The sequence below is a fragment of the Vombatus ursinus genome, unplaced genomic scaffold (genome assembly GCF_900497805.2).
Source record: "Vombatus ursinus unplaced genomic scaffold, bare-nosed wombat genome assembly UNPS02009205.1, whole genome shotgun sequence".
In the NCBI taxonomy this organism is placed as follows: Eukaryota; Metazoa; Chordata; class Mammalia; order Diprotodontia; family Vombatidae; genus Vombatus; species Vombatus ursinus.
In genome coordinates this window covers 33,308,465-33,320,128 of record NW_020948983.1, presented here as the reverse complement: position 1 = coordinate 33,320,128, position 11,664 = coordinate 33,308,465, and the positions used below count along the sequence as shown (strand labels likewise).

General features: G+C 38.2%; 1 protein-coding gene across 1 annotated transcript in view; it reads left to right on the top strand.

Moving 5' to 3' along the window:
* The first annotated feature begins 1,420 nt into the window (after positions 1–1,420).
* AGBL1 (ATP/GTP binding protein like 1) overlaps positions 1,421–11,664 on the top strand; it is an 868,369-nt gene continuing 858,125 nt past the window's right edge. Inside the window, 5 exon segments of the mRNA XM_027851980.1 lie at positions 1,421–1,441; positions 4,889–4,912; positions 6,884–6,947; positions 9,500–9,646; positions 11,372–11,503. Coding sequence (XP_027707781.1) covers positions 1,421–1,441; positions 4,889–4,912; positions 6,884–6,947; positions 9,500–9,646; positions 11,372–11,503 — 388 coding nt within the window.

The window sequence follows — 11,664 nt, the reverse complement described above, 5'->3', positions numbered from 1 at the left end:
CTTTGTCTTCTTTTTTCCCATTTCCCTCCTTTTTTTTCTCCTTTCCTTCACCTATTCTTTATTTTTTAAATTGTTTCTTTCTATTCTCTTCCACAAAATGATGAATGAGTAGTGGTGAGGGAGATGGTAACATATATGATCAGAGAGGGAGAGCCATTGCAGTTTTTTTGTTTTTCTCTAGCTTGAGCCCTTCCCATACCTCTAGGTCTATAAAACTGAAGTAGTGGCAATTTACTCAAGCAATACAGTAATCTTCATGCCCTGGCCTCCATTCCCAGCTTTTAGTGAAGTGGTTTGGAAGGGCCAAAGCATTGCATGTGTTGATGCTTGGATGTAAATCAGTGGTAGTTGGACAGAACGCTGCATTTCTGAGTATGGCACTTCTTGTTAAAATTCCATTCTGCTGTGATAGGCAGGTGCAGGCAAATGGCATGGTGGGATTGCTACTATTCAGCCAAAGTTCTCAATGCAGATGATGAAGTCAGGGAAACAAGATTTTCCAAAGGCCCAGGGCTCTTTGATAATCCAATTATAGCTTTTTTTTAGAGTAGGAATCAGAAAATAATAGTTCAAGTTTACATAGTACTTTGGGATTTGCAAATTTTCCCCCTCTTACAATAATTCCATGAAGTAGAGAATATTATTATGCCTATTTTACAGTTGAAAAGATCGAGGCTCAGGGAATTGAAGTGACTTGCCCAAGGTTAAATAGTATGCAAATTGGAAAGCAAACCAAAGGTTTCCTGTCTAGTGAACTCTCCTTTCCGTCGCATTGGTTCTCAAAGGTGAACTTTCTCAGTGACTGAGATGAAAGCATAGATACAAAATTTTCCAATTGGCATTAAGTTGAGAGAGATACCTAATACATTGAATAATGAAATAGAAATCCCAAAGGATGTTGACAGGCTGAAATGATAGGCTGAAGCTATCAAAATAGCATTTAACAGGGATAAATTTAAAGTCTTGGAGTTGAGTTCCAAAAAAAAAATCAATTGCACGTGTGTGGGGAAATGAAGATAGAAAATATGGGGGTTTTAGTGGACTACAAGTACAATGTATTAGCAATGTAACATGGTATGCAAAAAAAAAAAAGCTAATCTGATATTATATTGCAGTATTAAAAGTACAGCGTCCAGATAAAGATAGGTGATAGTCCCATTGTACTCTGCCCTGGTCCTTGAATATCTGGGATAGTATTTCTATTTCTGGGTACCAGATTTTGAAGGGATTCTGTCAATCTGGACAGCATCTAGAGGAATCCAGAAACTTTACATACAAGAATCAATTGAAAGAACTTAAGATGGTTAGTCAAGAGAAAAGGATACTTGGGAGATTGTTTTTTTTTTAAATATTTGAAGGATTTCCAAGTAGGATTATTCTATTAGGATCTTGAGGAAAGAACTAGGACCAAAGGTTAGAAATGGCAGAGAAGCAGGTTTCAGTGCAAAATTTGGAGGAAAAATTCTAGGAATGAAAGGCATTCAAAAGTGGAATGGTTTGTTTCAGGAAGTGGTGAGTTCCCTGTCACTGAAGGTCATCAGTCACGGGCTGAATGAAAGTTTGTCAAGAATGTTTTAGATGTGATAGTGATTTGAGCAAAGGATGGAGTTAATGGCCACTGAAAGCTTTTCAATTTCTTCAATTCTGCAATCTAATTATATTCCTCTATGAAGACACTACACTGAAACAGTCACTCACTGTTCCTGTGGGTCCTGAGCAACAAGCAGTGGAGAGCCAGGGATAAATGTGGCAAAATTGATCATGGACTCATTGGCTGAGGTAACAGAGCAGGTAGAACACAGAGTCCTGGAAAGCAGTACAGGTTAAAATCAATCTGCAGAATCCAAAGGGACAGTCCCTGGATATTGCCAGTGCCAAGGTCAATAGTGTTAGAAACAGGGAAGAACAACTAGGATATACTTACAAGTTCAGAAGTCTCAGATCACGGTCAGCAGGAGACATATTGGGAGGCAGCAAAGAGGAAGATAAAAAAGGAGATAGGAGAAGGCTGTGATGAATCTATGTATTACAGGCATGTAAGAAATTAGGTGATAGCTAACTGAGCTCTTTCAGTGACCTTGTCAAGTTGATTGGATAAGATATGTATTATCTTCACCCCTCCTTTAAGGGGAACTGTGCCCTGACTGGTTATGAGGCATGATTTTCTGGCAGGGGGCAGGGGATGACAAGAGATCTGTTCTTGCAAAAAGACCTCCCTCTGTCAGAATGCTTTCCTCTCTTTGACTCTACCTGTTGAAATTTTATACATCCTCCAAAGTCCTGTCAAATGCTACACCCTTCATGAATTCTCCTTTATTCTTGACCTTCCCTGCCTTACCTTATCTTGCTCTAACCCAGTATCTCCCTTCTTTGAACTTACATGTGACACAATGAAAATAATTTAAGATTTGAAGTCAGAGGACCTGGGTTCAAGTCCTAGCTTGGCCAGTTATGTATGTATGCAACTTTGTGTGAATCACTTAACCTTTCATGGGCCCATTTTCTACCTCTGTAACATAAGGAGGTTTTACTCTCTGATCTATGCACAACTTTCCAGTTTTAAATCTATGGACTATAAAAAAAACACTTTGCCTATGGCACATATCCTGTCTTGTATTTTAATTACTTATAAAGATATCCCATCTCTCCTATAGGACTGTCATAAACTCTCTAAGGGCAGAAATGTGTCTTATTCATCTTGTATTCTGATAGACCCTAGAACAATATTGAATGGATGAATGAGATGTATTTTTATTGCGAGGCAATATGCAGCCATCCTATTGTTATTTTAAAAAATTCCAGTTTTTGAAAAATCCAAATGGGCCTGAAAGAAAAGTAGGTGCAGGAGCTAGGAAAGGAGATAGCTCATATCCTTCAAATATTATTCCTTCAGTTAGAGCATGAATGTATCATATGTGCTTGTGTGAAGAGAATGAGTACTTCATAATTGGATTCATAGAACTCTAAAAACACAGTCCTCTACTGTCCTCATAATTCTTTGTTATGTATATGTTTTGCATGATTTCACATGTATAATTAATATCATCTTGCTTGCCTTCTCAATGGATGGGGAAGGGGCTGGAGGGAGAGAGGATTTGGGACTCAAAATTTTAAAAGAGTCAAAAGAAAATATTTAAAATATTTAAAATTTTTTAGAATGTAAAAAAATAAAAATAGTACAAAAATAATTCTTTGTTCTGTGATATTGAACCTATCAATGTAATGCTCAGATAGCATGCATGGTACTGTCCCCTTGCTTCCCCCTCCTTTTAAAGATTTCTTTACCAAAAACCCCTGGATTGGAAAAGTAAATAAAAGAATGGAATCTTCAGTCACAATAAACAGTGATTTTGTGTCCTGCGTTTAGATGCTGTAAAGCACATAGAAGGGGTGGGAAGGACAGTCCTTGTTCTCTTGAAACTAATAGACTAAACAACAAAAAATGACATTTATTAAGTACTTCTTATGTGCGAGGTACCATATTGGGAGAAACAGAGGTAAGAAAAATATAATGTGATCCTTGCCCTAATGAAGTTTAGAATCTGGTAAGGAACTGGCAATAAAGTAGGGAATGAAAAAACTAATGAAAAGGTATTTATTAGGCTTTGTTGTTGTTGTTCAGTCATTTTTCAGTTATGTTCCACTCTCTGTGACTCCATTTGGGGTTTTCTTGGCAAAAATACAGGAATGGTTTGACATTTCCTTCTCCAGATCATTTTTCTTCTCCAGATTTTACAAATGAGAAAATTGAGGCATATAGGATTAAATGACTTGACCAGATTCATACAGCTAGTAAGTATTTGAGACCAGATTTTAATTTAGAAAGATGAGACTTCCTAACTCCAGACCCAGCACTCTATCCACTATGCCACCTAGCTGGCCCTATTTATTAAGCTACAAATCTTAATAAATGTGCCAAGCACTATGCTAGGTAATGGAGATACAAATACCAAAGAGATACAATCCCTACCCTCACGGAGCATATATTCTAAAAAGAGAGATAGCATATGTAGGGAAGTGATGACCAGGAAATAGGGTTTTGGTTTGGGGGGTAAGGAGGATTGTGAATGGAGTCATAGGGTGGTAGATTGTTATGCCATTTCCAAAAACTAATGAGAAAGTTGATTTGATTACTACTCCCAGAGCAAGAGATGGAAAAGTGGGAACAGATGAATGTGCATGGTATGCATATGGTAACAGAACATATATAGCAAGATGTCCAAGGTGTATGGCTGTGAATGGGATATGAAACATGGTTTAGGGGCAACTAGATATATTGGGTTGGTGAGTATGCACTCAATTGAACCCCAGGGTAGAGTGATGAATGACTTGACTTCTCCAGGAAGTATGTGTGTATGTGGGGGGCAGAGGAAACATGATCTCTAGAAGTCTTGTCTGGAGCATGCTGTTGCATGTGGGGAGGTGTGGGGCAATGGGAGGGGAAATGGCAAGATGCCTCGGATAAATGGTTTTGGATGGGATGTAGGGAGATACAGTATCCATATATGAAACAATTTGAAAAGAAGTTAAAGTAGCATATTTTGCTAGATTATGTGGTACTCAGGAGACAGCTATAATAAATCAAAGGAGGGAAACTTAGTGGGGTAGGCCTAGTGAAGAGGAGGGTTTTAAGCTCAGCCTTAAGGAAGTGTCATAAGCTCTGGAGCAGTGTTGCCTTGAGATTGGACAGGATGACTTCTTGAGATGCTTTTCAGATGGAGGAGCTATTATCCTAATTAACCTCAGGGTATAGATAAGAATAGTGTGGTACTTTGATTTGTGGTACAGTGGAAAGATGATAGATGGGGAGTTTCCAGACATGCCACTGATGAGCTATGTGACCTTGGACAGGTAACTGAATCTCAGATGGCTCCTTTGTAAAATAAAGGGTTTGCAAGAGATGATCTCTAAGGTCCCTTCCTGATCAAACAGTTAATGATAAGACCTATAATAAAACATACAAACATCATTTTAAGCCTGGGTAGTCTGGCTTTTTTTATCAGGACATTTTAGGTGTTCTCTTTTCACTGTCATAGCCCTTGATTTGAAAAAAAAAAGTGTGCTGATAAATAATGGTGGTAAATGTGTTTTATATAGGTCTCCCAAAGTCACCTCTCCCTGTTCTATTTCTGCGTCCCATCAATGTTCCCTATAGAGCTCATTTTACTGCTGTATTTCCCAAAGCAAGCCCCCAGAGATGGTTTACTAAGTAACACTGGTCCTGAAGCATAAATACCTGCATGGCATCATGTTTGAAACTTCCAAGTGAGATATATGCAGTTGTTCATTTCGGCTTTCCTCACATAGTCCTACAACTTCTGGAAGCTTCCCCCTCTATAATTCAACCTAATGAAGCACACATCTATGTGTATTAGTAGAAAGAGCCCTAGACTTAGCTAGTCAGACTACTTTCCTAACAGATGAATTTTATATGCAGTAACATTTCAGAATTTTCAAAGCACTCTACATGTATTATTTCACTTGATCTGCACAATTTATACATAGACAGCAGAAGTATTATCATCACCATCTTAAAGATAAGGAAAACTGAATCTCACTCCTCTCTCCCACAACTTGCCAGAATTCCCAGAATTAGCTCATCAAGAACTTAACTCTTGACCCTCTGAGTCTAACTCTAATCTTCTTTCCATCAAACTATGGTGCCTTCCTTGAAGACCAAGATTCAGATTCTGGTTTGTCAATTGGTTAGCTATTGCTTTGAGGAAATCATTTAAATGCTTTGAGCACATGACTTCATGTGGTACATGGGTAAAGTAGAAAACTAGGACTGGAGTCAGGAAGACCTGAATATAAATGACCTTAGATACTTACTAGCTGTGTGATCCTGGGAAAATCTCTTAACCTCTCTGTTTCAGTTTCCTCTTCTGATAAATGAGAATAATAGTTCTTGTGCTATCTGCTTCATAGGGTTGTTGTGAAGATCAAACAAGAAGTTACGTATAATGTTGTAAGCCATGAGATGTTACATAAATGCCTGTCCATTCATTCAACACTCAGGTAACATTTAAGTGCCTATTGCCTGAAAAGTACTATCCCAGTCAAAGTTTATAGAAGGCCCTTGTCCTCATAGGGTGAACCATGGGTAAGGCACAGGTAATGATACAATATTGCCTGATGGATGAGAGGCGCAAAAGTGCTATTAGGGGGTTAGACAGTGAAATTATTTATTGATAAATGCAATCAAGAGGGGTAGCTTTTTTTCGTGGAAGAGCTTCCATTTTCTTTATGAGTTTAAAGACAGTGTAGCATTTTCTTCATGAAAGAAGTATCATTTTCTTTGGGATTTAGAAGGTGTGTATGAATTCAAGAGGCCTGAGGGAGGTCATCTAAGCATAGGAAACAGTTTAAATGAGGGCAAGGAAAAGCATAAAGGCACTATGAACACAAAAAGTGGTCCAAATTGACTGGAATGAAGACTATATGAAAGAGATTGATATGAAATAGTTTTAGATACCTGTGGTGGTACTAGATTGTAAAGGGTCTTGAATGCTAAAAAAAAAAAAGGTTTTTATTTCTTTTAATTTGTGGAGAATTTTTTAAAGCAGAGAAGTAACATTATTGGATCAATGCATAAGGGAGAATATTCTGGCAGCAGTATGTATTCAAGTAGAGAGGAAGGAGATTTGGGAAAACATATTCAGATGCAATTGCAATGGTCTAAGCAGGTGGTAATGAAGGCTTGTACCAAGTGTGGATGTAAGAGATGTTGAAGAAGTGGAATCCCCAGGATTTGGTAACAAGAATTTCGTAACAAGGTCATCCAAGAACAGGTAGCAGCAATGGAATCAATTGTTATTACTTAGACGCTTGTAAATCGCAAGTCTTACCTCCTCAAAGATGACTTCCTCTGTTCCAATTTCAGAGCTCTACTGATAGAGAATCAATTCTGAACATCCTTCAGGTTCTCACTGAGCTGCTTTCAGTTGGTAAGTATCTTCACTTTCTTATTTACTTTTCTCAGGTGAAGGTCATGGGTTGGGCAATGAGAACCTGGTACACAAAGAAATGTGCATAGCTTTGGTGATCTTCTCTGAGGTGCCATTGTGTCTGAAGCAGCCCTGCCAATATCATGTTAAGAAGGTTCTTAATGAAATGTTCATTTTGGTTTTTGTTTCTCATTCACTCACCTCCTATTGATCCAGTGATGGTCATTTGGTTCATCCTTTCCTAGATATGACTTAATTTATTGGTGGTTATCTTCTGAGATATACTGTATTCTTCTTACTCTAAACTCACTTCTGAAATACTTCCCAGATACTGTGTAAAAGTGGAAAAGTAAAGTTACTGAAAAGAAAAAATGGAAAGTAATGACAAAGTCAGTGAAACATTAAGGGGCAGTTGTCTTTTCATGCTGCTTAATTATTAGTAGCATAGTGGGAAGGGCAGCCCAGAGGCCTTTGAGTATCATTGAGGACAAACCTTCTCTGCCCACCTACCCCACCAGAATAAAAATAGTTTTAACTCACAGCTTGAGTGTTACAGTGGACTCCCGCTTAGCAGAGAAAAAACTGAACTACTCACTCCCAGATACAGTGGGAGGTGCCTTGGGAGGCAGCTTAGGTCTATGGGCAGAGAGACTACAGTGCAGCTGAATCAGTTGGGGCTGTTTCTAGGTCTCTAATTAACCTTTCTATTGCATTAATATCCTCTTTCTACTCCTCTGCATTCCTAATGTGTGCCAACTGTCTTTCTGTACTGTCCTAATACCACCATTCCAGTTCTTGGCACTTCCTTTACATACACAAAATGTTGGCAGTTGGGAAAAATAAGCTTATTTTTAAATGGATAACTGGGCACAGAAGTGTGGTGGTGCCACTGAGGTCTTGAAGGAAAGGTAGTTGAATAGAACTTTTGTGTCAGCAACCTCCATAACACTAAGACTTGAGTTACCCTGCAGAAGAGGTAAACTCTAGCAGCTATTATCTCCTGGATCCAATCAAAAATTCCTTGACTTTTAAAGCCCTTTATCACCCGACCTTTTTCTACCTTCCTTGTCTTCTTACACCTTATTTCCTTCTATATATTCTATAATCCAGCCATACTGAACTCCTTACTGTCCTTTGCACATTACTCCATCTCTTGACTGTGTACATTTTGATTGACTGTCCCCCATGCCTGGAATTCTCTTTTTCTTCGTTATCTGCTAGTTTCCTCATAATCTCATCTGAAGTCCTACCTTCTTCAAGAAACCTTTGCCAGTTCTCTTCAATCTCAGTGCCTTCCCCCTGAGATTATCTCTAGTTTATACTGTCTATATCTTGTTTGTATGTAGTTGTTCAACTTTTTATTTTTTCTTCCATTCTTAGCACTTAGTGTAGTACTTTAGGGTGCATAGTAGACACTTAATAAATGTTGATTGTTTGGCATTTAAAATTCTTCACATTTTGGCCCCTTCCTATCCTTCCAATCTTCTTATACATTATTTCCATCCTGATACTCAATATTCTAGCCATACATGTTGTTCATCATTCATCATGCTCCATTTCCAATTTCTATGCCTTTTCAATGGTTATTCCTCACTAGAAAGCCATCTCTCCTCACCTTGACCTTTCAGAATCCCTTGCTTCCTCTGTGAGCCAATTTAAACTTTACCTTCTGCTGGAAGCCTTTCCTGGTCCTCCCAGATCTTAGTGTCTTTTCTTCTAAGAAAAGCTACCTTCCATTTGTTTTGCATAGGTCTTACATATACCAATTTTAGTAATTGCTGTTTCTCCCATTGAAGGTAAGCTCCTTAAGGGCAGAGTTTATTTTGGCTTTTTCTTTTATCATGGTGCCTGACTCTTAACATGGTGCCTGGCACATAGGAAGTGTTTAACATGCTTGTTGATCAATTGAATGACTATCAATCACATATCCAGAGAGAATACTTGCTATCTTATTTGAGATTGCTCTTTAAGATGTTTTCCTATTAATATGTCTTTTGAGGAACACTTCTTTCTTTCCTCAATCAAGCAGAGGCTTATGGGATTGTTCTCATAACTAAAAAAATCCCAGGAATGCTATTTAAGACTTACTTGTTAGGTCCCATGATCTGCTATGGAGTACTTTTCAAAAGACAGGTGCATGAATCACTCAGGATGAGGAGGAAGGCATGGCGGTATCGAGTTGAAATGCGCACTATAGAAAGGAACAGTGTTGATATCACAAACTCAACAAAGTATAAAGTCTAGGAATTGATTTCATCTGCTCTAGTGAAAGGGCTATATTCTATTTACCCCCTCCATCATTATTGCCCATTGTATTCTGATGACCTCACAGAGGAAGGTTAGAGCAGATGACTTCTATAGTCTATTTCAACTAAAATTGAGATTGAGTCTCTTTCCCTAATTTCCTAACATAAACATTGAGTAGTTTAGGAACTGGAAAGGATCTGGCACTTCTAGTCTCTTTTAAAATAAACTGAGCAATTCCTTCTTGTGGCCCGTTTCCTGTTTTCTAAAATCATGATTAATGATTGTACTCTCATTCCCTTCCTTAGGTACAGATCGAAGGATCCACTACATGATTAGCAAGGGAGGCAGTGAAGCCCTCCTCCAGACCTTGGTGGACTCTGCTCGGACAGCTTCCCCAGATTACAACATCCTCTTGCCTCTTCTTCGGTTGCTGGTCAAGGTTGGCCAGAGAGGTACCAATAGCCCTTGAAGTCTGAGGCTAAATGGAATGAAACATATGTTTTTTTGTTTTTGTTTTTTTTGGTAATAAGGAAAGTGATACTGGGAACTTCAAATATTCAATGAACCTTTAATAGAACTTGGCCAATGGCATAGCCATTTTCATAATATTTATGGTAATAATCATGCAAGGATAGCTTTATTCTTTCATAGATCACACATACTAAAATCAGGGCATTCATATGGTTTTGCCTAGGTGGTTGGAGGAAGTTTTCTAGTGGAGTCCTTCATAGGGATGTCCTTGGCTCTCTGTTGTTTAGTAATGTTATTGCTGACTTATATAATGGCATAGATGACATACTTATATTTGCAGAAGACGAAGTTGAGAGGGAATAAAGAATATACTACGTGATGGTTTAGACCCCAAATGATCTTAACAAGTGAAAACAATGAACTAAAATTAGTGGAATGAAATTTAATAAGGATAAACACAAAATCATAAATGAGTCCAAAAAATCAACTGCTCAAGTATAAGATGGGAGAGATAGGGCTATATAATGATTTGCATGTAGGTCTGGAGTTTTAGTGAACTACACAATATAAAATGAAACAGGACTTGCCCTTAAATAGGGTATTCTGCTTGATGGAAATAACATATGCACAGATAAATGTAGTATCATTGAAGCTTCACAGGAGAGATGGCATTTGAGGTCAAACTCAAAAGAACCTATGTATTCTAAGAGGTAGATTGTATGAAGGAAAATAATATGAAACATGTCTGAGGCAAACAGGGTTAAGTGACTTGCCCTAGAGTCACACAACTAGGAAGTATCTCAGGCCAGATTTGAAATCAGGAAGATGAGTCCACTGCACCATCTAGCTGCACCCCCCACATATGTATGTGTATATATGTGTGTGTATCTCCTACTTTGCATAAGATATATCTCAACCATTCTTACCTCCACTGCTTAGAACACACAGGCCTGGAGTCAGAAACACCCACCTTCCTGATCAAATCTGGCCTCAGACACTTACTAGCTGTGTGATCCTGGACAAATCACTTAACTCTGTTTACCTCAGTTTCCTCATCTGTAAAATGAGCTTGGAGAAGGAAATGAAAAATCACTCTAGTATCTTTGCCAAGAAAACCCCAGATGGGGTCCCAAAGATTCAGATATGAGTGAAAAATCTACTGAACAACAACATATATGTGTGTATATACATATACATATATGTATAAACATGAATATATGTATGTATATGGAGAGAGGGAAGAGAAGAGAAGAGAAGAGAAGAGAAGAGAAGAGGAGAGAAGAGAAGAGATCCAAGGATTCAAGAGATCCGTTCTGAGGCAGAGGAGACAATGGGTCTAATGGTACAAATAGAAGGGTTGCATTTGACAAGAAGTCAAGAAGTAAGGGTTATTAATTCCTCAGAAGGGGAATCCACTTAGGAATCTGACAGTATGGTATCATTTTTATGATAGTTACATAATACTATTTTGGGCAGTAGTGACAAAATTGGTGGACAATACTAAAAAGAGTGTAATATATATGATCCCTAGTACTGCTGGGGTATGTAATACTCCAGTGGAGCCCTTAGTATAAATCACTTTATCTTTACATTTTCAGATAATGAAAATTTGACTTGTAATGCTTTCTATTTGTGCTACATGACTTGCTTAGAGTCAATGTCAGAAGCCACTCATGGATTAATTTCTTTTGTGTGTGCTTTTGTAGACAAAAAGTTTGGAAAGAAAGCTCTGGAATTGGAGGCACTTGATGTGACATTGATTCTGGCCAGAAAAAATCTGTCTCACAACCAGAATCTCATTCATTGTCTCTGGGCACTGCAGGTTTTTGCCTCTAGAGGTAAGTTGATTATTTATATTTAGCTCTTGGTCAAGGAAACTTTATGAAACAGATCTTGAAGAACTAGAAATCAAATCAGAACAGTATTTGTGTGTGTGTGTGTGTGTGTGTGTGTGTGTGTGTGTGTGTGAGAGAGAGAGAGAGAGAGAGAGAGAGAGAGA